Raw genomic sequence first — 27,077 nt, forward strand, 5'->3', positions numbered from 1 at the left:
CTCAATTCCTCCTAGTGGGCCTGCTGAGGGTGCCGTGGCTAACTGTGGGCACCGGCTTGCTGCTCCTCTCCTGGCCGCCTCCAGTTCCAGGCTGCTTTTGCTGCTCTGACTCACTGGTCTGTTCGGAGCATCCACAGCTGCTAGCTGGAGAAGCGGTGTTAATACCTCATTAGCACCTTCGGCTGCTCCTTGTGGGCACTAATCACTTCAGCTTGCTTCCTCTGGAGTGACTCTGTGCTGCTTCTGAAAAGCAGGCCATGTGATGGCTCAGAGACTTCTCCAGCTGGTCCCAATTCCCTCCCTCAGATTGTTACTTTTACCCAGGAAGTGAAACAACTTACTGTTTACATTTTGTATACACACACACACACACACAAATACAAAATTTTTTAATAGATCAAATCCTTACTCCTTCATCAGGACCTGAAAGCAAACCTGTAAGCAGCTTCTTCCAGAGCCTTCCCCTTCTTCCCCAGTCCACACCTGCAGACCTGCCCCTCACCCGTGCCACCCGCAGTTTGTACAGGAATCAGACAAGAAGGCAAGGGCCCGAATTGGAAGCAGATGTTTGGGACGATGAGTGAGGTTGGGGTGGAGACAATAGGAAGGATGTAGACCCTGCTAGAGCTGCTTTTTGCTCTGACCTACTGCCAAGGCTCAGAAAAATAGAGTGTTCCTGGTTAAATACCCAGCTGTTACTCGTGCCAAACTTTCCTGGGCCTCAATCCTCAGAGTCTCTGGTTCTGCTTCCAAAGTTCTCCATATCCTCGTGCCAACCACTATCTTGGCCCCTTCTTCCCTCCATGCCAAGCCCCCAAGAGCAGCCATACCCCTAAAAACTCCAGGACTGGAGTTTTACTCACCCCACCCCACAAAGCTAACCTACAATGCCATTTTTTTTGAAGCCTAAACTCAAGATATGGTCTGACAAAAGAGGTTTTGCTGATCTGGGTGTGAGAGTCTACTGGAAGACATGGCTTGGATGCCGAGACCACAGAGTTTTCAAGGTTTAGAGGGATAATAGGTCAGCATTGTTAAACTAGACCACTGTGGAGTATGCAGATGGGTGGCTGTCGACTGCACCCACTTTGGAACATCTCCAGAGCTGCACACGAGCCTGCCAGGACCCAACAGCACATTGGTCTACCCTGACTGTGACATAAAATGCTAGATCTATAGGAGAACACCCAAGTTTAATTCCATTGTTTTGATTTTTCAAGGAGACACAAGTTGGCATCATCATGAACAAGGTTTCAGAGAAATCCCATTGGAAAGAGAGCCTAAAGAACTGGTTTTCTAAAGGTGATGGCCTGACCCAACCCCTATCCAGCTGTGATACCAGCCAGAAGCTTAGGACATCAACTTTAAGATCTGCCCAATCCCCAGGGAAGAATAGATGTCAGCTGCTGTATATGACAGAGAGATAACCAGGGACTCTAGTTTCCTGGTTTAATATTAAGGGAAATTCCACTGAAGCTCAGTGTTTCCACCCATAGTGGTCACAACCAACCAATTTCATGGGTGTTCATAAAATTGATTTGCCTTTTCACGCCTCTGAGTTTATTGGAAATGGTATTCCTTTGACTTTCCTCTGCCACACTGATTATAACCATAGCACAAACCCTTTGATTGCTATTAGTGTTGGAGATACCTCCCTCTCCCCATCCACTCAAGATTCTAATTTCATTCACTGAGCTGCAGGCTATTGGCCAGTCTCCTATTGCCAAAGTCAACACTTCCGGTCTGCTTTGTCTGGGAGAGCAGATTAAAGGGAGAGTGGGCCCTAAGATCACCGAGTCCCCTTTCCCAGGCTGTCCCAGGACCTGCCCAGGTGATGGCCTATTTATGGCACAATAATGGGCTTGCTCCTTGGGTCTCTTGGTTTGGAATCTATCTTCACAAGGGTTCTTTCTTCTCTGAAAATCAACAGGGAGAGTAACTTCCCTCTCTGTAGGAAGCTAGACTAATTTCACTTGTAGCAACAGCAACTCCATAATATAGAGAGTCTCCAAATACATAAAGAAATGCTCCCCACCAAGTAAACAGGAGAAACTATTGAAGTGGGGGGACAGTGGTGATGGGTTTGGGTGCCTAAGCTTCAGGAGAAGGAAACTCTAAGGAAAATAGATTGTTTATATCTGTCTCCCAAGATTGTAAGCTTCTCAGAGGCCAGGATCACATTCTAGCTTGTGTGTCCCTAGCTCCCCGCACAGTGCTTGATACATAGGAAACGTCTGCTGAAATGCAGAGCTGCACAGAACTCAAGAAAAAAAAAGGAAGGCTACAAACCCAGGGATGGAACAGAAATACCCGACTGGGAGGGGAGGAGGTTAGGAAATGAAATGACAACTTAGAGCAGGATTGGATATAGGAGACCAAGCATAAAATGATGACACACACATAATCTTCCTCTTGCACAATAACACAACATTTTGTTTTCAACATAACATAAAAGCCATCAAAGGCTCTCTAGCTGGCTTGCAAATACTCTGATATCCCTGACTCTGCTAATGGGCAAACAGAGGAATGTCTTGGCAACTCCTTCAAGTGGGAGTTCTGAGGAGAGAGGAAACATTGTTGGTCTGTAGAAGACGGGAAGATTCAGAAAAATTCCCTTACGTGCAAATCCATAACGCAGGTGAAGTGGGGGTTGCAGAAAGAGCGACTTCACTCAAGAGAGGTACAGAAACCCCTCACCCTGGAAAAGATACTATGCTTATGGTTTCAACAGAATAGTTTCATAGTATCTTCACAGTCTTGTTTAGGGTGTGTGTTGTCTCCCTTTAACTCTGGCATTCTTGAAAATGTTTGCTTCCTCAGTGAGATATCCACCAGGAATTTGGCCTTTGCCAAATGGTGCTATTTCATATAAGCAGAGTTTAGAGACAAAAGATTTATTCAAGTAAGTCTTTTTCTGCAGACTTAATTACCAGAGATAAACATCAGGGTATTATGTAACATATCTGACCTCATTATTTCATTTGATACCTATTGATTTTCCACCAAAGCAAGGATATTAAAATTACAGGGCCTTTTTCCTCAGTTATATCCACAAGGGTGTCTTGTATTCTTTATATAGAATTCATTTAAACTTGGAAGTCACTTCGCTCATTAGTTGGTAGTCTAAGGAATTTTCTACATGCAAAAGATTCTAAAGCCATTACTAATAGCTGTATCTCTTAAAATCTCTCTGCCCTGCATGGGTAGGGCCTTTTCCCATAAATCCCAAATCCCCAAGTGACTGATAGGTAAGCCAAGGTATAAAGTGTTAATCTGTCACACACAGCATCACCAAGTGAACAAGGCAGAGTCAGCAAGCACAGTGGCCCAGTGCCTGGGCTGTTTCTTAGTCTAAACTAATCTGCTAGAGACAAACCAGAAATGTGGAGTTTGGGCTTCGACATGAAACAGACCCATGTTCAAATACACCTCTACCACTTGCCAGCTAAGAAACCTTGGCAGTTACTTATCCTCTGTGTGCCTCAACTGTGTCTTGTGTAAAATGGAGAAAACAAGACATACCTTGCAGGGTTGTTGTGAATGAGACAATAAATACTAAAGCTCCTAGCATACGGGAAGAGCTAAAAAAAAAAAAAAAGGTAGCTATTATCATGATTCAGTATCAGGTGAATTAAAGGAAGTCAAGGTTCCTACCACATGACATAGGCTTGAGATATAGCTCCCTCAAATACCTCTTCCATCCTTACAGGATCATGCAAAGGAGGAATAAGTCTTTTCTGACTTGGGGTCTTCTTCATGAATGTTTGGGCTAGGTATCTTGAGTACTCATTCTCTCTGGCCCGCCTGGACATGGCAAGGTGAAAAACAGAGTCACCACCCCCTGGGAATTTCCACACCAGTCATCTACTCTAGCATTCTCAACTGCCCCCAGACCCATACAGCCTCCTGCTACAGAAATTACCAGGGCCCTAAGTCACCGTCAGTATGGTAACACACATACTATATACAGGAAAACTTTTTTCCCAAGAACTCCAAGTTATCAGTCAATTTTCTTAATTGGTTAATAGCATCATTTTGCAGGTCAGGAAACTGATACTGAAAGAAGGTTGTCTTGCCCAAAGTTGAACCACGGGAGTTAAAAATAAAAATATGAACATTTGGCTGGGCCCAGTGGCTCATGCTTGTAATCCCAGCACTTTGGGATGCCGAGGCAGGCAGAATACCTGAGGTCAGGAGTTCAAGACCAGCCTGGCCAACATGGTGAAACCCCGTCTCTACTAAAAACACAAAAATTAGCCAGACATGGTGGCACACACCTGTTACTCAGGAGGCTGAGGCAGGAGAATAGCTTGAACCTGGGAGGTGAAGGTTGCGGTGAGCTGAGATCATGCCACTGCACTCCAGCCTGGGTGACCAAGTGAGACTCTGTCTCAAAAACAAAACAAAACAAACAAACAAAAAAAAAAAACATTCAAGCCCATCAATTCATGGTTTTCTATCCTTTGAGGGTCCCATTTTGCACACTTGATGCAAACATGTCCAACAGTACCTTCTTCGAGAAAACACCCAGTGACACGAGATGCCTATCCTGCAAGGACTGCTGGAGGCCCAGGGCCCCTAGAGTCAGAAACATAGGATACAAGTAAATTCCTGTCAACAGGATGGACCACCTGGTAGAGCACATAATGAGGTTTATAAAGAAGCCTCCTCTCCTACCTCCAAGACTGACTTCTTCCTAGAGTCATACCTAAAAGATGAACTCCTAAAACCTCACTTGGAAATTTGCCTGGTTTGCCAGGTGAACCTGATCTCAGGCATTCACAGCCATCACAGACTACAAAAGCCATGGTGGCCTGCTTATTATTGGGTATTCCAGGGAAATAGCAACACAGGCCTCGTCTGGATAAACTATCCATCATCTCCCTGAAGGGAGGCTACAAGGGGAACTAGATGGGGAGTCCCACTCTGTTCTTGCAAGGTGACTGGATGCTACGATTCTGTGCTGGTGTGTCTGATCCCTATCCCTAGAGGTACCAACATTGTCACTATCCCATGTTTAAGAAGCTGCTGCTGGTTAGTATTGACAAGTCAGGGCTATATCGACAGCCTCAACAACTTTGCTAAAGCCACCTCTGATACCATATTGAAAAACCTACAGGTATCATTCCTTCACTTCTGGAAAGAGACTGTGTTCTCCACATCTCCTTCCAGGAATTAACTGCCCATCTTGTAGAGACCACACCTGAATTCACTCCAGAGAACCAGGTCCCTGCTGTGGCTATCACAAAATGTCCTTATATAAGCACAATTAAAGCAAACTGAATCCGCAAGGGGAAAAAAGGGATATAACAAGGTATATCTGAACTCTAGGCAGCACCACTCTATTGGATACAAACCAAGGTCAACATGACCTGCAGATCTCTAAATCCATCCTCTTGTACTCCAAATAAAAGCTAAAAAACAAAAACAAAAAAAACTAAGCTCACCAATAACTTTGGGATAGCTTTCTGTTAGGTGGTGTGCAGACTCAGTATTCTGAGTCAGAAATACTAGCCTATTCCACAGTTTTTGAGACATTTTAGTGCTGAGTCATTTTTAATACTACTACACATATATGATACTCAAGAATTTCCTGCTGACCAGCCTATAAAACCTGCTTAGGGTATAAAAACAAAGGAGATCCAATTTGGAGTATCTGGAGGAAAAATCTTTACAGAAATAAGAGACTTTATAGTCTTAGAATAATTAATCAGATTCAGCATCAGGAATCCAGACTAGATTCTCACAGGGCAATGATGGTCTCAGAAGACTTTTCAAACCAATTATGAGGTCTAGAAATTACTATGGAGAAACTGACCTTGGTTAGCTTCTTATCATGACACACGTGGGCTCTTTTTGCCCCTCCCCACTTTTTTTTGTTTTTTTGAGACGAAGTCTCGCTCTGTCGTCCAAGCTAGAGTGCAGTGGCGCGATCTCGGCTCACTGAAAGCTCCGCCTCCTGGGTTCACGCCATTCTCCTGCCTCAGCCTCCCGAGTAGCTGGGACTACAGACGCCTGCCACCATGCCCATTTAATTTTTTGTATTTTTAGTAGAGATGGGGTTTCACCGTGTTAGCCAGGATGGTCTTGATCTCCTGACCTCGTCATCCACCCGCCTTGGCCTCCCAAAGTGCTGGGATTACAGGCGCGAGCCACTGCACCTGGCTGCCCCTCCCCACTATTAATGTGAGGACAGGCTGTTTGAAAAGGGGCCTGGTGAAATAATGATCGTAAGTCAGGACAGTAGTTACCTTTAGTGGGATGGGATGAGAGTGTGCTCTGCAGTGCTGCAATGTTTTATTTCTTGACCTGGATGGTGGCTATTTGTGCATTTCCTATAATTACTCATAAGTTACACATGTTAATACCTTTTTTATACATACTGCATCTCAAAATAAAAGAAAAAAGGAATTTTAGTATCCTGTAATACTTTTACTATTCCACATTATCTGGAAATGGTTTACTATGCTTGAAGGTCTATGTGAAGCCAGAGTAGAGGGAAGGAGCCCTTAGGGTTCAAGCCACTTGCTGGAGAACCTCACTATGGTCCTGACAGCAAAAAGTGGGGCTGGAGAGAGGTTTCAAAGCTCTATCTACAATGGCTCAGAGGCAATAGTGTACAAGAAGCTGAAGCTAGTATTTATGGAGTCATAAGAATGACTTGATGGGCTAAAATCACTCATTGGATCAATGTTCATAGTGACCTATTCAAAGCCACAACAGCAAGTGTGTAAGACTCAGGACTATAAATAACCTTAAAATGTATAGTTAGAAGGACAGAATTTTAAGACCTTTTTTTTTTTTTTTTTTAAGAGACAGTGTCTTAGCCAGGCACGGTGGCTTATGCTAATCCCAGCACTTTAGAGGTTGGTGGATCACTTGAGCCCAGGAGTTCAAGACCAGCCTGGGAAACATGCCAAAACCCCACCTTTTCAAAAAAAAAAAAGAGAAAGAGAGACAGTGTCTCGCTCTGTCACCCAGGCTAGAGCACAGTGACACAGGCATAGCTCACTGCAGCCTTGAACTCCTGGGCTCAAGTGACCCTCCTGCCTTGCAGCGTTCCAAAGTTCTGGGATTATACGTATGAGCCACTGTGCCTGGCCCTTTAAGATATCTCATATCACTCAGGAGCTTGATGAGGTAAGAGGAGAATGCACTGTTTGGGGTAGGGCAAGAATCTGTTTTGTTTTGTTTTTAAATTCAAAAGGGAATTTTTTAAACATTTTCCAGATTGGGAACCAATATACAAGATATCATAATTACTTTCCCAAGAAAGTCAGGGTCCTTAATACTTCTCCTTCTAGGCCCAAATCAGAGGTCTGTTTTTTTTCTTCTCTTCCAAGCTTACCTTTGTAAGCTGAAAAGAATCGGTAAGACTTGCCACCAACAAACTTCTTAGGAACAGTATTTTTGTTTGCCACTCCCAAACTCCTTGTGGGTGAGGGAGATGTTGGGAGACAAATGTGTGCTTAAATATGAAAATCAAAAGGCTATTTATCAAAGTGTTAACGGTGATTACCTCTGGATAGCAACTTACCTATTTCCCTTGTTCTTTTTCTTATTTCCAAATTTTCTATATTGAATTTCTAGGCAGTAAAACAAAAATGAATTAATGTTTAAAGACTGATTAACCAGTTCCTTCTTCAGAAGCTGAGCATAAACACTTGTCCTCGTCTCCCCATGGCTGAGACAGTGGCCCTGCCTGGCACCATGGACAGCAATCAGGGAAGGGTGAAAGGGCAAGAGTGGGACAAGCCAGGACTCCAGGTGTACACTCTACCCTGAGCCAACCACTTCAGGAGGAATTACTGGGGAAATGCAAAATCATTTCCAAATCTTTTCCTTCCCCACCTTCCAGTCAAGCCATAATCTCCATTTAAAGCAAGCACTCACCCCTTAGTTCTTTTAAACATTTATTTATTTACTGTACAAAATATTTACATCATCAGCTGCAACTGCCTGGCCCTTTCACCTGGCCTGACGAATCTGCAGCAGGGCTTGGTCTCTGCCAATTTTCCAGAAACACGCTGACACTCTCCTAGGTATTCACTCATGTCTGGTCTCCTTCAAAGACGCTAAAAGGCCAGAAGGGTAGCTGGCCCCCCAAGTACCTGGGTCACAAGGACATAAATAAAAGAACTGTCCAAAATAAGAAACACTAATAGAAAATTGCCCAAGAAATAACACACTCTCATCTCTTTGACATATTGTACCTTTTCCCCACACTGGCTAGTATGAAAGCAGGATTAGAAAAAAAAAAAAAAACGGTAAAAGAAAAGGCCCAAGAGAGCAAAGATACTTTTGAATAGAGTTAGGACAGAGAATAGAAAACCACAACAGTACCAACGGGTTTTGTTTAACAAAACTGGTGCCTAAGGACCACCACAGGGATGCAGCTGCCCTGGTTGGGTTGCAATGGTGCCTAAGATGCTCTGAAAAAGTGCTATGACTAGAGCTTAAAATGACAGATCTAGCCAAGACAATCAACTCAAGATCCAGGATCAGTCTCTGGAAGGCTGCCGGAGGGGAGAATTCAGAAAAGCGACTGCCAAAAACAGCAGAACCAGTCCACGTGCCCCCAGCTGGAAACCCCTTTCTGGGCCCAAGGGGCAGCATTATGTTTCCCAGGGTGGTGATAAACCTTCCTGTACATATCCCATGGGAAAACATTTGGGCAAGCAGCAGCACCTTGTCCTGGTCCCTGAGGAGAGCAGTGACCATGTGGCATGGAGGATCCTGGGGTATAGAGACCCTGATGCTGGATCCCGGACCCCAAGGATGAGTGAGGTCAGCACCCATGTGCCAAGAAAGGACAAATGATGACTGCGAAAGACTGAGGTCAGGCAGGAACTGTAGCAGCTCAGGAGGGCTTGTTCCTCATGATCCCTGCGAACAGGAGGGCTCAGACATGCTTCCAGGAGGCCAAGGCATTGCCAAAGTCCTGCCTTGTCTCAGGACTCTGTGTACTTGCTGGTTTTGGCAATAAGGATGGCTTGTAATATTCTCAGAGTTGACTGCCCCATTGGGAATGGTAGCTTGCAGCAAAGCCTTCTTAAAAACACAAATTTGGGAAGTCAATGAGATTTTGAATCTTGAAATTATTTTCAATCAAACAGTAATGAAAAACGATGTTGTCATCTTCCAAGATATAGCAACAGGTACTCTTCAATCATCATTCAACAGTGAACCTAATAAGCTTCTTCCCTCCTTAGTTCTCCTTCCTGATAACTGATGGAGCAAAGGGGAGTATAGGGGTTGGCAGGTGTTTACTGTGTAACATATCACCCCCATGTTCGTCCCTAGTGTCCTGACGCCAAGGACCTGTGATAAACACGTTAACTCCTAGTCCCTGTTCCTTTGTCTTAGTGCTGCCAGAGAACACCAAGCAGACAGAGAATCAGGGATTGCTGGCATACTATTCTTACTGTTCTAATCTTTTGCTACAAAATTTTCTTCAGTAGAACGCTAAGAATCCCCAGCTTTTAGCAGACTACATAATGGGGAAGTCAGTGGCCCAAGCTGGCCATACTTCAGTGCCAATAACAAACTCAGGGAAAAGCATCAGTAGTCTCCAAGCCAGCCATATGCCTAGGCATGCCCCACTCTGGAGGCTACAGCTCAGCTATCCTTCATATTCTTCAGTCTATCTGCTTTTCTCACTGGCTACAATTCAAGAAAAAGCTTAGAGAGTTCTTCTTTGTGGATTAATAATCATTTCCAGAAATGCCCGAAGGGAAAGTGCTTTTTCCAGTTCTAACACCACAAAAAAAGATTCTTTTTATCAGTCCTCATTAGAGGCAGTCCAGTGCCATGGCCTATGCCTACCATTGTGCAGCAGGACTGCTCCTATGGGCCACCTCCTATCTGTCCCTCTCTCCTGGCTCCTGATGAGAAGAGGCAATCACCCCACCCATGAGAAGGACTCAAGTACCAGTCTGGTCAAGTAGTGAGGGCCAAAGAGGGTGTCTCCAAGGAGTATCAGCAGAGGGAGTTTTGGAGCACAGTGTGGATTTAAGGGTCTCCACACCAGTTTCCCAACAGGGCTAAGCCCCGTGTGCCATCTCCCTCAGCTACTGAGATCTTCAAAGGACCAAATAAATGACAGCAGCATGGTCCTCTTCTCATGACAGAATGAAGAGCTCAGCTTACATACCATGCCAAAGTGGCCTGTGGTGGATATGGGCAGGGAGCAGGTGAGGTAAAGACAAGGCTTGTAGGTGACAAAATCCTCCAGACACAGGGGAGCATGCGGCATCTTCTGGCTGATGGTTATGTGTGTTAGGATCAGTGGTTATGATGTCTGTAACTTGCGCCCAGAAGCTCCAGAGAGCATGGGAGCCAAGTGGATGACAGGAGAGCGGTCAGAGCATGCCAAAGCCCTCGCAACCCTCGCTGATGGCCAGCTGCAGCATCCTGTGCACCTCTTCATAGGAGTCATATGTAGGGAGGCACAGCTGGTTAAAACTGGAAGGGCAAGGGAAAAGTGATTAACTCATACCACCAAAAACACTGGGCATGCATCAGGCAGGCAGATACCTACCATGTGTGTGCAGTAGGCAGCGTGCTATGGGTCGGAGCGGCAATAATCTGAAATGAGGGACAGAGGGCGGCAAAGCCTCCAGGTGGTAGCTGAGAGGAGCCTGTTGTGAACTGAAGTAGCCGAGCCAACTCCTCCTGGGTCAGACTGGAAACCACAGTCCAAAACCACCTCATGACCTGGCAGGGAGAGCACAAGGCTGGGATCACACACAGTAAACAGCCTAGGATTAGATCCCTGGGGAAGGAACAAGATACACTAAAGTGGGGCTGTGCCCCAGTTACCGTTCTATGAGGACACAGGGTAGGAACAGTTTGACAAGCCTGGCCTGTATAAGCTTCAAGAATTTACACTGTCACATGATTAGGAGGGTAGTCACTGACTGTTGGTTCTCTTTCTTTGCTATTTCCAATTTACTACCCCCGTGGCAGTCAGCATGACAGCCCTTAGGGATCAGGGCTCCCTTCTGCCTAGACAACCACCTATCTTTCCCCATGTATCATTTTTTTTTCTCAGAAAACATGTCAACTGCTTTGACTCCCCTACTTTTTTCTTCTTTTTCTTTCTTTCTTTTTTTTGAGAAAGAGTCTCACTGTGTCGCCCAGGCTGCAGTGCAGTGGCGTGATCTCAGCTCACTCCACCTCCTGGGTTCAAGCGATTCTCCTGCCTCAGCCTCCAGAGTAGCTGGGACTACAGGCATGTGCCACCATGCCCAGCTAATTTTTTTTTTTTTGTATTTTTAGTAGAGTTGGGCTTTCGCCATGTGGCCAGGCTGGTCTCAAAACTCCTGATCTTGTGATCCGCCTGCCTCAGCCTCCCAAAGTGCTGGGATTACAGGCATGAGCCACTGCGCCCGGCCTCCTCTACTTTTTTCTTCTGAAACTTTTTCCTTATAACATGGCACAAATCCAACTGAAAGAAGTTTGGTCCATTTACCTTTTCTCTGAAATGCCATGAGCCACCAACAACTACTGCATGGGCTTTGAAGTCAGACACACTGATGTCTCCAGTCCCACACATCAGCAGCTGGAAAAAGATGGTAAGGTGTTACTATGACAGTCAGAGAGACAAAGACCCAATATAAGGTCAAAATTACCTAAGTTAACAGGCAAAATGTAGAATAAAGAAAACATTACCAGGAAAAAGACAGAAGGTGAGGTCATAATGCCAGAATACTGCTTTAGGAAAATCAATTACATAAAATAGGGCAATAGTTGCTAACCAGTGGGTGAAAAAAAGATTCACATGGCTTTTAAAATATATATTTATACAAGTGTTGGTGGCCCTACCTGGGACCTCTAAATCTGAATCTCTCAGATCAGGTTATGAGCTTATACAGGAAGAAAAAAAATTGCCCAGGTATTTCTTTCTTTTTTTTTTTTTATTTGAGACAGAGTCTCACTCTGTCTCTGCTCACTGCAACCTCCACCTCTCCACCTCTCCACCTCGCATGTTCAAGTGATTCTCCTGCCTCGGCCTCCTGAGTAGCTGGGATTACAGGCGAGGTATTTCTGATGAACACCCTAAGAACTGCTGCTATGGATTATTTTTAATTGAAACAAAGGACAAAACACACACACACACACACACACACACACACACACAAAAACTAAGTGTTTCCTGACAGTCTGCTCTAAACTTAGCCTGGGAATATCAAGGAGAAAAGGCAAGCTGTTTCCCCAAAATCCCCAGCCCCATTTATGAATTTGCCGATGGCCTTTCCTTTTTCTTAGGATGCATTCTTTTGTGGATTGAACTTTTACTACCTTCCCTTCAGCTCTGCCTCTACTTGATCAGATACATTTAAAAGTATGCCAAAAAATGAGAACATTAATGACACCAGAGCCCTAAACATCTTGTTGATGTCCTAATTTGGTTCAGGATCCAGCATGTTACTTAGCAGACTGCAAGTACTCATCCAATAGCTATAAAGAATAATACATTCTAACCAAGAGACAAGAAGAGCCCAAACTAAGCCTGAGAAGCCTTGGCTCCTTCAAAAAGAACTTGCTAAGCTGACGAGGAACTAAGAGCAGGGTGTGGAACAACTGTAAGAGACCATGTCCTTCCTTTCTACTTACTTCTACAAATTGTTACAAATGCTTTGCTTCAAAATAAAACAAAATTTACCAGTAGCTATTCCTCAGCCCAAAAAATAACAGTACTAGGTAATAGGTTTATCAGAAACTTTAGGCTGAGCTGTGGAGAGTTCATTTTGTTTGGATTTCACATCTGAAGATATAAAACATGAAAATTACAGAAGATTTTGATTCTTGTTCTCAAATCTACTTCAGTTAATAGAAATAAGAATTGGGCAAGACCACCTAAAATTATTTTTTCCCCCATTTTAAAAGACAACCTTCCTCCCTAAAGAAACAGTTTGCAGAAAGACACTCCTCATAGAAACTATGGGAATTTAGAACTAGTAACTTGCACTGCACCATCTTGTACAGATGTCTTATCTGTGAGCAACAGGCCACAACAAATTGATGTTATTCTTTGCCCACACCTGATACGGACTTCAGTTCTGCCAATTATAGAATGGTATTTACCATCTTAGAGCCATTTTTTAGTTGTTACAGGATCTGAAATAAGAATGAATTTACTATATAAATAAAAATATATATTATATACTGTTTTGGTCTAATGCTTTTGAAATATGATCCCATCTTTTGGTTTGTTTCCTTCACTTCATTAGAATATAGCCCATGAGGGCTGGAACTTTGTCTTATTCGTTACTCTCTCTGCAGTGCCTCAGGAGGCACTCAATATATACCTGAAAAAATAAATTCTATTACTCCCTTAAATGTCATAGGATTTTATAGACTGTACATGATATTAACATTCTTTACTACTCAATGATTTTTTTTTTTTTTTTTTTTTGAGATAGAGTCTTACTCTGTCGCCCAGGCTGGAATGCAGTGGTGCGATCTCGGATCACTGCAACCTCCGCCTCCAGGGTTCAAGTAATTTTCATGCCTCAGCTTCCCAAGTAGCTGGGATTACAAGCATGCATCACCACGCCCAGCTAATTTTTGTATTTTCAGTAAAGATGGGGTTTCACCATGTTGGCCAGGCTGGTCTGGAACTCCTGACCTCAGGTGATCCACCCACCTCAACTTCCCAAAGTGCCAGGATTACAGGAGTGAGCCACCATGCCCGGCCTCAGTGATACTTGATGAATAAATGAGTATTAATTATTACTCTTCATAAATAATGAGCTACTTGCTACTTTCATTTATTTGTTTATCCCTTAAGCTAATATCTCTACACTATTTGCTACTAATTTTCACATTCTAATTTTTTAAAGGCCGAAGGAAGGGTCAATGAATGGAGGAGGACAAAAGTGAAACCACCTCTTGCATAAATGGCTTTCCAGCTGCATCTCATAAGAGAAGGTACACCAAGCTGGTTCCTGTAAGCTACAAAAATGCCAAGTTAAGAATGGGAGTCTGAATTGCAATCACTTACCTCAAGCTCATTCTCATCAAAAATAGCCAAAAGGTTCTCAGGGACCAATTCATTCAGGCCTGAAACAAAGTAGGCAAGTTAAAGTCATATCCACACTATGGATACAGGTATTTTAACTTCAAGGCCAAGAACAGACAGGATCCCACCTTTTAGGAAATGTTCCACCTCCTCTTTCACTTGACTGGCCAGCCGATATTGGGCCAGCAAATTTAAATAGAAGATTTTATTCGCATTGGTGACTGGAGTTTGAGCTCCACCTGTCATGAGTTCTACAACCTGTAACAGGCGGCAAAAGACAGACAAGGGAGAGGCTGTGGATGGAAATTTATGAGATGACATCTGCCTGGATGTTTTACAGACACAGCATTACTGACCTCCATCACTGTCAGTCACAAGTTTCTGCTGTGCATTCAGCTTTTCAACACACTTGGTTTAATTTAGTTCCTAAGCTTCAGGGTTCCTACCACTATTGCTGTATACTAGCTATTATTTCTGAAATGGGTGTCTGGGTAAGGTCTTCTCTGACTCAGTCAAGTAGTAGTGATGCAATAGGAAGATATTATGGCTCCTCGTTAGCAATGTTTTAATCTATGATCCAAAATGAAACCACTACTGACCTCTTCTCTAAGCAACTAAGAGTAAAGTCAGATAAGCAGTAAAGAAGTCTTTTTATGTCTCAGAAATTCTAAGAGGGAACAATTGTTCCCACACATTCTTTTATCTCTAATGTGAGTCAACAGAACAAGCCACAGTTTGATACTTGAAGATCCTGGATTCTAATCTCAGCCCTGATGCTAGCTTGCTACAGACCTTTGGTTAATTGCCCCTCCAGACCTTAGGGGAAATTATTTGGCCCTAACTTTCCTCTCTGCAAAGAAAAAGGTGAACAAACTATATGACTCTCAAACAGAATTGGTATCCCCCAATAAACTCCTAAGGGAACTTTGAAGGAGCCCTGAAGCACAGCTTAAAACCATCATCCAGGAATATTTGTGTAGAGTGACCAAGGTTGTCTCCACAGGTTAATGAAGTTACAAGATCAGATTTTAAGACAACAGCATGGTAGCAATAGCATGCTACTCCACAGCAGGGATTCTGAATGGATCTAAAAATGTAAAACTTTTTTTCTGTTGGTATGCACAATCCTGGATTTTTTTTTAATGTAAGCATTTCTATCTAGGAGACTAAGAAATAAATTATTAAGATTTAGTATTCATATTAAACACAATTAAAATGAGCACTACCCTGGGTCTGAGGACCCTAATTCAGTGTCCTATTGACTCTAGCTGCCTTATCACACCAGCTCAGGAAGTCGGGTCTAAGCCCATGTGTACAAAGGCAGACAGCTGGGAATCCCACAATTTTCAGAAAGGATATCTGATTATCAGTATAGTGGTACCAACGGTCACAATTTTTCAATCATTCCTATTCTGCTTTTAACTTTAAATTTACTGCAACTTTAGCTTCATCATTATCGTTTGATGCTGTTTAACACCACAATGTAAACAGAAGCACGTGCATCAGAAATATCTCTGGCCCATCATTTTCTAATAAAAAGTTTTGGTTTTATTATTTTGAGATAGGGTTTTGCTGTGTCACCCAGGCTGGAGTGCAGTGGTGCAATCAAAACTTACTGCAGCCTTAACCTCCTGGGCTCAAGCGATGCTCCAGCTTCAGCGCCCACTTCTTCCCACACTCCCCCAGTAGCTAGGACCACAGGTACATGCCACCATACCCAGCTAGATTTTTAAGTTTTTGTAAAGACAGGGTCTTGCCAAAGTTGCCCAGGCTGGTCTTGAACTCCTGGTCTCAAGCCATCCTCCTGCCTCAGCCTCCCAAAGTGTTGTAATTACAGGCCATGAGCCACTGCGCCCAGCCAAAAAGTTTAAAAATACCCAGGCATTGTGTTAAAATAGGAATCACCTACATCACTACTGCGAATGTTGACACAGACACTGCCATCTCTTCCAAATCTGCTTGTACAGTGACACTTCATCATCATTCAGTTATTTTTCAACTGGAAGTAGGACTCGGTGCGACAGATGGAGATATGTGTCTTTTGCTTCACTCAAATGGGTTGAGATCATAAAGCATAGGATGCAATGTCCTAAAGCTGTGCTGTCCAATACAGCAGCTGCTAGCCAAGTGTAGTTATGTAAGTATAAATTAACTAAAATGAGAAGTTCAGTTATTATGTCACCCACATTTTGGGTGTTTAATAGACAACACAAATATGGAACATTTCCACCACTGCAGAAAGTTCTCTTAGACAGTCCTGCTCTATAGGAAACTGGAGAACATAGGACCTAGAGGCTTTGTCCTCTTTCTCACCTTATCCAATTGACCTGATTTATTATATTTCTCTTCTGCAAAGACCAGCTCCATCTCACTCATGTCATTGTTGAGGATAAAACAAACTTTAGATTTGTAGAATTCTGGGTCATCTGTTTCAAAGTACTGAGGAGGCAGAAAGACACAGAACAGAACATGAATACTCTTGCCCTGAAAGTTGTAACTGCTTAGAACCACTTATCCCTTCAACCTTAAAAATTATTATTTACAAGCCCAGGAGGAGAGATTTCAGGGTCAATGGCCAGGGGCCTTAGTAGGAAATGCACACCCAAGATGTTACCTTGTAATGCATACGCAGTCCTATGATTTGGGCCAGGAAAGAGCGGGTGAAGCGAGCTCGGACCAACTGCTTGTAGGCTCCTCCTAGAGAGGACTCATAGAGACACTTGCCCACGAGCCGTCCCGCAAACTCATACATTTTCAGGCGCAGATGAGCGGGGCGATTAGGGTTGGGATGCACCTGTCCAAGAAAGAGACTGAAAGGCCCTGGGCCATTTTTCTTCAAGCCCAGTTCTGGAAAGACCCTTCCTTCCCCAACCTCATGCCAAAGGAACAAGAATGTCACTGTGAGGATCAGAGCCCATTCAAATGTTAGTTTTTTGGTAGCCACCACTGAGTAATTCAAAGTGACTGGAAGATAAAGGGCAAAGGTGGATTTAATTAAGAATCTTATATTAAGCTTGTGGTTAATCAGCAGATGATGTGATGCCTTTTCCCTAAACCAGAACTTCTTTCAGCCAAAGTGTACTTCTCTACTCCTGACACCTTTGTCTAGACAAAGATCTAGTACAGGAATCATTTGCTTCAGGTATGTTTTGAGAAAGAGGCTTAATTATTATAATAATTAATAGAGTAGACATTATACTATAATGTTTTTAGTCAAATATTCAGCTGCCTGCATTTTTGCTTATTTTACAGATGAAATAATAAAGGCAAAGAGGAGGAAGACAATCTGATTAGCTCATATTTTAAGGAGTAAAATTAAGAATAGGACACAGGTTGTCAGGTTCCCAGATCAGTTTCATAATTTTGAATTCTTGTTAGTCTACCCATGATAACATAATCCACATTTTCCACCCACCCGTCACCGACTCACTAATGCTTGGTTGTTGTCACTGAACCGGGTGAAGAGCTGATTGGTGGTATCAAATAGTGCTTTGCAGATTAGCTCAAACCATTCCCGGCGAGGCCCTCCCCAGTCCAGAGCTGAAAAGCATAATGAAAATAAAAAATGACTCTGCCCTCTCTCCTCTTACCACTTTTGTTTATTGAGTCATCATTTTATACTCTCCACATTCCCTCTATTATACTACCCTGGTGTTTCTCCATTGCAACTCATCTAAACTGTGGTCCTTTGGAAATCCCACCCCTTTTTGTAGGATTAATGGTATTCTGATCACTAAGGAAAAGCCCCCTAGTATGGAAACACCAGAGGTCGGAGATCCCAGGAAATGGACATTTCTCTCAAGGTAACCACGGTTCAAACACTTAGAACTCTCTCTCCCAGTCCCTGTATGTCTGTGTTCCACAAGCTCCTCAATGCCATCCTGGCCAGTAAATACTACCCTTTTTTTCTTGACTCGTGGTTCTCTTTTCCTTGGGGAAAAAAAACCCAGGTTTTTTTTTTAGGGAGTGAGTAGGAGGTAGGGGTTGCTTTTTTTTTTTTTTTTTTTGTGGAGAGGGAGTAAGAGAAGGTGGGAGTGGGGAGGAGAGTTCAAAAAGATGAACATAAAATTTCAAAACTGACCTTCTTCATCCTGGAATACAACCTCAAAGTTCTTGCTCCAATCTGAGATGGAGAAATTCCGAGTGGCTTTCAGAGACTGAAAAGCAGTGAAAGGAAGGGAATTGTCAGAACACTGGCTGGTGTCCTCTGGATGTTAAAGACAACGACACAAGAGCACTGCCATTGTCTGTTGGACTAACTACGACTGCCTGAAGGAGATATGTTACTCATAAACAAGCTTTAATGATACCACCTGACATTTAAAATGCACATAACTTCAAATTTAAAGTTTTTAAAAATAATCTGATTTGTCTTTACATCATCACTTTGTTGGAAAGCTGAAGTTGTTTTTTTCTTTTTCTTTTGTTTTAAACAATCCCTGTTTTAGCAATGAAAACATTCTTGCATAAAGAAGTAAAAAATGACTCAAGTCAGTAAGCTGTAGGCAAAAGAACCAAGGAATCCTGGTTTTCGGCAAAGTATGGTCTATCCACTAGACATCTTTATCCACAAGGCTAGGTTCAGAGGCTAGGTTCAGACAGCAAGCCATGCCACACGGAGAATATGGCTGAGAAAAGGGGTTTCCAGTCACACCTACCAGAGCCAAACATCACAAACACTTTCTGGACAGGAACCAAGCCTTCTCATTCCGGGGGAATGTAAGAACTATGCCAGTGTCTGTGCAGTGGAGACAGACACACATCAGGTGTTCCTTTTCCATCAGACCAAAGTGACAACAAAAATCATTTCCTTTTAATTCAACAAGAGCTCTTCTATTCCAGGGATTCAATAACAAGAAGTTTCTTCTGTAATCACTATTTACAACTGCCCTACATAGGAGTTCCATGGGACTGTTCAGGAACCCATTCAGTAGATTTGAAGGCCAGTAAGTAAACTGCTTTCCCCTCGATAACATACCTCCAACAAAACTGCCCAAATTTAGTAGAATCAAATAGAAGAACAGACATATGCAAAGAGAGAAATTTAGGTTTCAGAAATTTAGTATATCTGTCTTTTACAGATATACTTAAACAGAGAAATTCAAGTTTCATGAAAAAGATAATCAGATCAGGCACGGTAGCTCATGCCTGTAATCCCAACACTTTGGGAGGCTGAGGCGGGTGTATCACTTGAGTCCAGGAGTTCAAGACCAGCCTGAGCAACATGGCAAAATCCCATCTCTACAAAAAATACAAAAATTAGCCAGGCATGATGACACATACCTATAGTCCCAGCTATGTGGGAGGCTGAGTTGGGAGGATCACAAGCCTGGGAAGATCAAGGCTGCAGTGAGCCATGATCACACCTCTGCACCCCAGCCTGGGCAACAGAGTGAGACCCTATCTCCCAAAAAAAAAAAAAAAACAAAAACAGTAACCTGCAGAATATAGATGTTCAATTGGAAAACTTTGGTATCTGCTGACAGAGATGAAATTTTACCTACCGATTCCAACAAGGCATGTCTGCTGACCTTCAGGGTGACTTTGGAATGTGGTCTTTTCATATGTACCTGCCGAAGCTCTCGCTGGAAAAAGTTCACCTTGTCCTGAAAGGTCTCAGAGCCTCCTGGGGAACAGCAAGATCCATCATTACAGCCTCATTACAAGCCATCTGTGTAGTCCTGCCTCTCCACCCTCATGGATGTGGCTGGGCTCACTACCTTCCCTATAGAATCCCTGTGTAACCTCACCTATGTTCTTATGCAGGGAGCGGATAAAAGTGGCTGCTAGAATGTTCCTCTCCTTACAGCTGAGCTCCACAGGAGGTTGAATGCCATCATCCACCACCAGTGTGAGGAGCTTATGGACAGGGTCAGGACCAAGGTATGAAAACTGGTAAAGAAAAAGAAAGAAATTAATCTATAAAACCCTCAAGCCCAGTAAAAGTCCTCCACAGCTCTACCCTCTGTACCAACCAACAACAATAAGTTAGGCTTGTTTTCTCCAAATGAGGACCTACCAGGAATACATTTTATTATTTTTCCCTTCAGTGATTTACATTTCAACATTTTAAATTATTTTAGTCACAGAGACTGCCTTTAGTTAGGACCACCAGCAAAACTACAGACCTCCCAACATAATATATAAGAAGGGTGATATGTTAAATAGCAATAAATGGCAATATGGTGATATATTAAATAGCAATAGTAAGGATATATTAAATAGCAATAAATGACTATTCCAAACTGATCAGAAGAAAATTATTTTTATAGCATGGCATATTCTAGCCTTTGGGCAAAAGTTTAGATTCCAGAAGCCCAGAAAAGTTAAAAACAAACAAACAATGTATTTTAATATATGAGAGTGCTGCTTCTAAAAGGAGTTAGCTTCAGCACACTGGGAGAACTCTGGCCCAAGCTTGGGCCAGAGTTACAAACATCTTCTCTATTAACTTAGTCTTGAAGGCAAAGGATCACTGTGGAAGTATTCTGAGTTGCTGCTAATTCCTGTTTCTGTAGGCATGCATCCTTCCAGAATTTATATATTCTTCATGCCATTTAGTGAGGAGATAATGATGCTTTATTTGGCAACGAATCCTGTGTACACTGTGAGATCTTGCAGAAACATTAAAAGTGCTTCTGAGAAAAAATAAAAGGCTGAGATAGTCCAGAGATGAAGCATGCTTGATGTGAACCAGATGTAAGGTTCAGCTTACTTTTGTTCCTGGACACACTCGGAAGGTGTAAAGGCGCCAGGGGATGATCTTCAGGTAGAACTCCTTCACTGAGAATTGCTGGAGGACCAACAGACAGGAAATGAAGTGAATGATAAATAAAAAGGCTCTATTTGGGTATTCTAATTCAAATATCATAGTCCCTATTTACACTTCTCATAACCTTTCCTCTCCATGGACAAAAGTAATAATTTAGTGAGTATTAAAGTCAAATAAATACATTAACTCTCTATTTAAAAAGGCAAATTAAAAATATTACCCTGATGGCCAAGTGTGGATGGCTCACACCTGTAATCCCAGCACTTTGGGAGGCCGAGGCAGGCAGATCACTTGAGGCCAGGAGTTCAAGACCAGCCTGGCCAACATGGCAAAACTCAGTCTCTACTAAAAATACAAAAAAATTAGCTTGGTGCGGTAGCTCATGCCTGTAATCCCAAGTACTTGGGAGGCTGAGGCACAAGAATCGCTTGAACCCGGGAGGCAGAGGGTGCAATGAGCTGAGATTGGACCATGGCACTCCAGCATGGGTGACAAAGTGAGACCCTGTCTCAAAAAATAAAATAAAACAAATAAAAAAATATGACTCTGACAATGCAGTTTCACACAGAGATATTTCATAATTGTAATACTCAAGTCTTTCTAAATATATGGGATCAGGTTTTCACTTTATGAGAACAGAGTATTTCACCTAGGAACAACCAAAATCTCCTTCTGCTCAGCCCCATGATGCTCAGAATGACTTCCTCCAAGTTACTGGACAGCAAACACCAGCAACCCATATACGCTGCTTTATGCCTATTTGAATGGTGCCAAGGATCTGCCAGCGAAGGGAGGCAAGATGGGGTGAGCTGCAGTGGAATATGTTGGTGGTATAGGGGAAGGTCCTCACACAAAAAAGTTCATACAAAAGAGGAAAAGACAATGAAAAAATTTTTTAATCTTAAAAAATCCCTTTTATCTGAATGTGCAGGTCAGTTTTCTTGATAAAAAAAAAAAGTTTAAAGAAAATTTCAAACACATACTAAAGAAAACAAAGAAGTATAATGAAACTATCAGCTGCTTCAACAATTATCAATTCATAGCCAATCTTGTTTCATTTATTCACTTACCCATTTCCCTCATTACCATCACCCCTAGTCCAAATTAAGGCTAGATTTTTAAATGAAGAATGGTACATAGCAAAGTGTTCTGAAGTAGAACAGAATTAGAACTCAGTTTTGGTTATGAGATTAAAGAGATGTAATGGGATGTTTCACAGAGTCTCATTTTTATGAGGACTGAATGAATAAGGAAAAACAATATTAAAAAGAAACTAACACAAAGCGCTTCTTAGCTCCGGGGCTTGGGAAATTCACCTTCTTTCCTCTGCCAAAATTTCTTTACTCCAATCCTGTAGCCTAATAGTGACATCCATTTACTGTGGTTTCATGAATCACAGAACAAAAGATCAAATTGTTTTGACACAGCACAAGAAGCCAACAGTAATTTTTATGCTAGCAAGAAATTTTTAACAGTTGAAAGTGGCTTTCTATACAACTAGTTAACAATCTTGTCCTGATTCTCAGACTGTTACTTTGTGGTTTCTGCTACCAAATACCAATTACACACAAGTTCAAGCAGGGGGATTTTATGTCAAGAATGGAAGGTCCAACCTTTGGTGACACATAGCAATACACCTTCTTCGGTTTCTTCACCTTCTCAGGGGTGTGGCACTCAGAGGGCGAGTCTTCATCTTCCTCGTCAACAGCAGTGGATGGCCGGCGCTGGGAAGAGGTCATGTGCATGGGTGGCAGGTGCCATGGAGTGCTGCTACAGTTGGTAGCATTATAAAGATAAGCCTCAAAGTAAATGCTCACACCCGAAGTGGACACGTTGCGTTCGACGATATTCTTCTCATCCTCTGAAGTATAATAAGGAATAAGGTTTAAAGTAGAAGTCAGAGGAGAAAAAAATTACCTATCACTAGGCTTTTAGTCCACAGGACAAGCCAAATGTGGACCAAATATCAAATGTTTGTGAGGTCAGACAAAAGAGTGCAAACAGGCAAAGAAATGGCTGAAGAACAGTACTAAATCATACTTTTCTTTTAACTTACCACTTAGGACAATAATGTCAAATTCACCATTATTGATTGGCTGATTTTGGTATGAAATGCAAGCATGGAAGCAGCCTCGAGAATGCAGGGTGAGTCGCAAGAACACCTGGAAAGTCTGCCTGTTGGATGTCACTGACTTCTCAAATGAGACACCAGTACTCTCTTCTTCTTGAGGGCCGAGCTATAGGAAGGCAACAGAGCATCACTTAACACATAGTATTTTCCCCATTTACAAGTCACTTTACAAAGAGCTTTCCTATCTATGATCTAATCTAAATCACAAAATTACTAATGAGACAGGTATTGTCAGATGAAGATACAGACAGCACAGAAGTCAAGGAGAAGGAAACAGAGATGGAAGTGAATTAGAAGGTGTGAGAATAACAGAGAAAGGAGCCAGCTCTCTCTAGCACACAGATAAAGAAGGGAGGCTGCTTACCTCATGAATGGACAAGGTGTAATTGTGCTCATCTCTCAAGGACATGGAATTGTTGGTGGGATTATCATACTCATCTCGGGGTACTATTTGAAGGGTGTGCGGCTGCCCACAGGTCAATACAAGAGTAGAAAAGTGGCACACAATTTTGGTCTTAGAAGGAACCACCATTCCTGGAACAAAGACAATGGAATCTAACATTTATTTATTTTATTTTATTTATTTATTTTATTTTTTTTGAGATGGAGTCTCGCTCTGTTGCCCAGGCTGGAGTGCAGTGGCGCGATCTCGGCTCACGGCAAGCTCCGCCTTCCGGGCTCACGCCATTCTCCTGCCTCAGCCTCCCGAGTAGCTGGGACTACAGGTGCCCGCCACCATGCCCGGAAAAATTTTTTTTTTTTTTGTATTTTTAGTGGAGACGGGGTTTCACTGTGTTAGCCAGGATGGTCTCGATCTCCTGACCTCCTGATCCGCCCGCCTTGGCCTCCCAAAGTGCTGGGATTACAGGCGTGAGCCACCACGCCCGGCCGGAACCTAACATTTAAAGGTGCTCTTCAGGGCACAAAGATCTGCTCAATGGGTCCTAGAAAGCTAGGTTTCCTCCCAATTCCTAGGGATAAATAACACTATCAAGAAGAAGAGAGGCCAGGTGCGGTGGCTCACACGTGTAATCCCAGCACTTTGGGAGGCCAAGGCCAGAGAATCCCTTAAGGATCCCTTAAGAAGTTCAAGACCAGCCTTAGCAACATAGCAAGACCGTCTCTACAAAAAATAAAAATTAGCCGGGCATGGTGGTTCATGCCTGTGTCCCAGCTACTCAGGAGGCTAAGGCAAGAGGATCACTTTAGCCCGGGAGGTAAAGGCTACAGTGAGCTATGACCACACCATTGCATTCTAGCCTGTGTGACAAAGGAAGACCCCGTCTATTTTTTTTTTTTTTTTTTTTTGAGACAGAGTCACGCTCTGTCACCCAAGCTGGAATGCAGTGACACAATCTCGGCTCACTGCAACCTCTGCCTATCGGGTTCAAGCGATTCTCCTGCCTCAGCTGAGTAGCCGGGACTACAGGCACCCACCACCACACCCAGCTAATTTTTGTATTTTTAGTAGAGACAGCGTTTCACCATATTGGCCAGGCTGGTCTCAAACTCCTGACCTTGTAATCTGCCCACCTCGGCCTCCCAAAGTGCTGGGATTACAGGCGTGAGCCACTGTGCCCAGCTAACCCTGTCTATCAAAAAAAAAAAGAGGAAAAAACAGAAATAGAGAAATTTAAATGAATTTGGGGGCTTATTTTACAAATTCTTAACCACTGCAAACCCTAAGCAAAATGAAAAAAACTTGGAAGAAATAAAACAAAACAAAAAAACCAACAACTAAACAAATGGAGATATGTTTATGGAAGATTCAACATAGTATAGATGTCAATTTTCCCTAAATTGATATACAGGTTTAACACAATTCTTATCAAAATTCCAGCAAAATTATTTATAGATTTAGTTAAGATTATTCTAAAATTTAAATGGAAAGGCAAAGGAACTAGAATAGCTAAAACAATTTTGAAAAAGAAGAATAAAGTGGAGTCAGCTTACCAATTTCAAGACTTATTATAAGAGCTACAGTAATCAGGCTGTGCGACTTGGCTCACGCCTGTAATCCCAACACTTTGGAAGGCCAAAGCAGGAAGATCACTTGAGTCCAGGAGTTTGAGACCACCCTGGGCAACATAGTGAGACCCTATCCCTACAAAAAAGACAAAAAATTAGCTGAGCATGGTGGTGTACGCCTGTAGTCCCAGCTACTCGGGAGGCTGAGGCAGGAGGATCACTTGAACTCAGGAGGCCAAGGCTGCAGTGAATCATGATCACATCACTGCACTCAGCCTGGGTGACAGAGTGAGACCCCGTCTCAAAAAAAAAAAAAAAACAACAAACAAACAGAAGAGAGAGCTACAGTAATCAAGATTCTGTGGTACTGGCGGAGGGATAGGTACATAGATTAATGAAATAAGCCCCCACAAATCTGTCCAACTGCTTTTTGATAAAGGTACAAAAGCAATGTAATAGAAGAAAGATGGAAGATCACCTTTTCAACAAATGATGCTGGAGTAAATAGACATGTATAAGCAAAAAAAAAAAAAAAAAGGACCTTGACCCAAATCTCATATATTAAAATTAACTAAAAATGGATCATGACCCTAAACACACATTTTCAAACTGTAAAAACTTTTGGGAAAAAAAGAGAACATCTTCAGGATCTGGGACCAAAGATTTCTTAGACACCAACAGTTTGACCATAAAAGAAAAAAATGGATGCACTGGATTTCTTTCTTTCTTTTTTGAGACAGGGTCTCACTTTGTCACCCAGGCTGGAATGTAGTGGCATGATCACAGCTCACTGCAGCCTCAACCTCCTGGGCTTAAGTTATCCTACCACCTCACTTCTCCACCCTACTCCCCAGTAGCTGGGACTAAAGGTGCATGCCACCACACCCAGCTAATTTATAAATTTTTTGTAGAGATGAGGTCTCACTATGTTGCCCAGGGCGGTCTTGAACTCCTGGGCTCAAGTGATTCTCCCACCTCAGAAAGTGGATTTCATCAAAATTGAAAACATGTGCTCTGTGAATAACTCTGTTAAGGGAATAAGAAGAAAAGCTCAGCCTGAGCAACACGGCAAAGCCCCATCTCTACAAAAAATATAAAAATTAGCCAGGTGTGGTGGCATGTGCCACAGTCCCAGCAACTTGGGAGGCTGAGGTGGGAGATCACCTAAGCCCAGAGAGGTTATGGCTGCAGTGAGCCATGACTATGCTACTGCACTCCAGCATGGGTGACAGAGTGATACCCTGTCTCCAAAAAGAAATAAAGAAAAGCTACAGATAGGGAGAAAATATTTGCAGACCATATGTTTAACAAAGGACTAGCATATAGAATATATACAGAACTCTCAAAAGTCAACAGTAAAAAGCCAAAATGGGCCGGGCACGGTGGCTCATGCCTGTAATCCCAGCACTTTGGGAGGCCAAGGCGGATGGATCACCTGAGGTCAGGAGTTTGAGACTAGCCTGACCAACAGGGCAAAACCCCATCTCTACTAAAAATACAAAAAACTAGCCGGGCATCATAGCAGATGCCTGTAATCCCAGCTACCTGGGAGGCTGAGGCAGGAGAATTGCTTGAACCTGGGAGGCGGAGGTTGCAGTGAGCTGAGATTGTGCCATTGCACTCCAGCTTGGGCGTCAAAATGAGACTCCATCTCAAAAAAAAGAAAATAATAAATAAATAAATAAATAATAATCCCATTAGATAATGGGCAAAAGGGCCAGGTATGGTAGCTCACACCTGTAATCCCAGCACTTTGCGGGGCCAAGGGGGTGGATCACTTGAGCTCAGGAGTTCAAGACCCGCCGGGCCAACATGGCAAAACTCTGCCTCTACAAAATATACAAAAATTAGCCAGGCGTGGTGGTGTGTGCCTGTAATCCCATCTACTCAGGAGGCTGACACAGGAGAATTGTCTGAACCTGAGAAGAGGAGGTTGCAGTGAGCCAAGGTAGTGCCACTGTACACCAGCCTGGGCAAGAGCAAGGATGTCTAAAAATGTCTAAAAAAAAAAAAAAAAAAAGAAAGAAAAGAGAAGAGAAGAGAAAAGAAAAGAAAACAAAAGAAAAGAAAAGAAAAAAGGAAAAGAAAAAAGGAAAAGAAAAGAAAAGGAAAGGAAAGGAAAGGAAAGAAAATGGACAAAAGACATGAAGAGACATTTCACCAGAGGATACACAGATGAC

The 27,077-nt window shown here is 42.8% G+C and overlaps 1 protein-coding gene and 1 long non-coding RNA gene across 11 annotated transcripts in view; both read right to left on the bottom strand.

Annotated features, from left to right (window-relative positions):
* Positions 1–372: 372 nt before the first annotated feature.
* Positions 373–4,658, bottom strand: LOC134738160 (uncharacterized). Its single transcript, XR_010123760.1, has 2 exons — positions 4,511–4,658; positions 373–4,366 (listed from the first exon to the last, which is right to left on the bottom strand). It is a non-coding gene; the product is annotated as an uncharacterized LOC134738160 (long non-coding RNA).
* Positions 4,659–7,900: 3,242 nt separating this feature from the next.
* Positions 7,901–27,077, bottom strand: part of AREL1 (apoptosis resistant E3 ubiquitin protein ligase 1) — a 52,334-nt gene continuing 33,157 nt past the window's right edge. For 3 of the 10 annotated variants that reach the window (XM_063651856.1, XM_063651857.1, XM_063651858.1), the window contains 15 exons: positions 23,294–23,484; positions 22,855–23,035; positions 22,412–22,659; positions 20,742–20,819; positions 19,777–19,918; positions 19,531–19,652; positions 18,108–18,183; positions 17,457–17,566; positions 16,641–16,820; positions 16,340–16,465; positions 14,155–14,284; positions 14,009–14,067; positions 11,474–11,563; positions 10,541–10,716; positions 7,901–10,464 (listed from right to left, as the gene is read on the bottom strand). In XM_063651856.1, coding sequence (XP_063507926.1) covers positions 10,362–10,464; positions 10,541–10,716; positions 11,474–11,563; positions 14,009–14,067; positions 14,155–14,284; positions 16,340–16,465; positions 16,641–16,820; positions 17,457–17,566; positions 18,108–18,183; positions 19,531–19,652; positions 19,777–19,918; positions 20,742–20,819; positions 22,412–22,659; positions 22,855–23,035; positions 23,294–23,484 — 2,012 coding nt within the window. In that variant the 3' untranslated portion in view covers positions 7,901–10,361. The remainder of the gene's footprint in view (positions 10,465–10,540; positions 10,717–11,473; positions 11,564–14,008; positions 14,068–14,154; positions 14,285–16,339; positions 16,466–16,640; positions 16,821–17,456; positions 17,567–18,107; positions 18,184–19,530; positions 19,653–19,776; positions 19,919–20,741; positions 20,820–22,411; positions 22,660–22,854; positions 23,036–23,293; positions 23,485–27,077) is intronic. The other 7 variants (XM_054448437.2, XM_054448439.2, XM_054448441.2 and 4 more) reach the window with 5 other exon arrangements.

Source organism: Pongo pygmaeus, chromosome 15 (genome assembly GCF_028885625.2).
Source record: "Pongo pygmaeus isolate AG05252 chromosome 15, NHGRI_mPonPyg2-v2.0_pri, whole genome shotgun sequence".
Taxonomy (NCBI): Eukaryota; Metazoa; Chordata; class Mammalia; order Primates; family Hominidae; genus Pongo; species Pongo pygmaeus.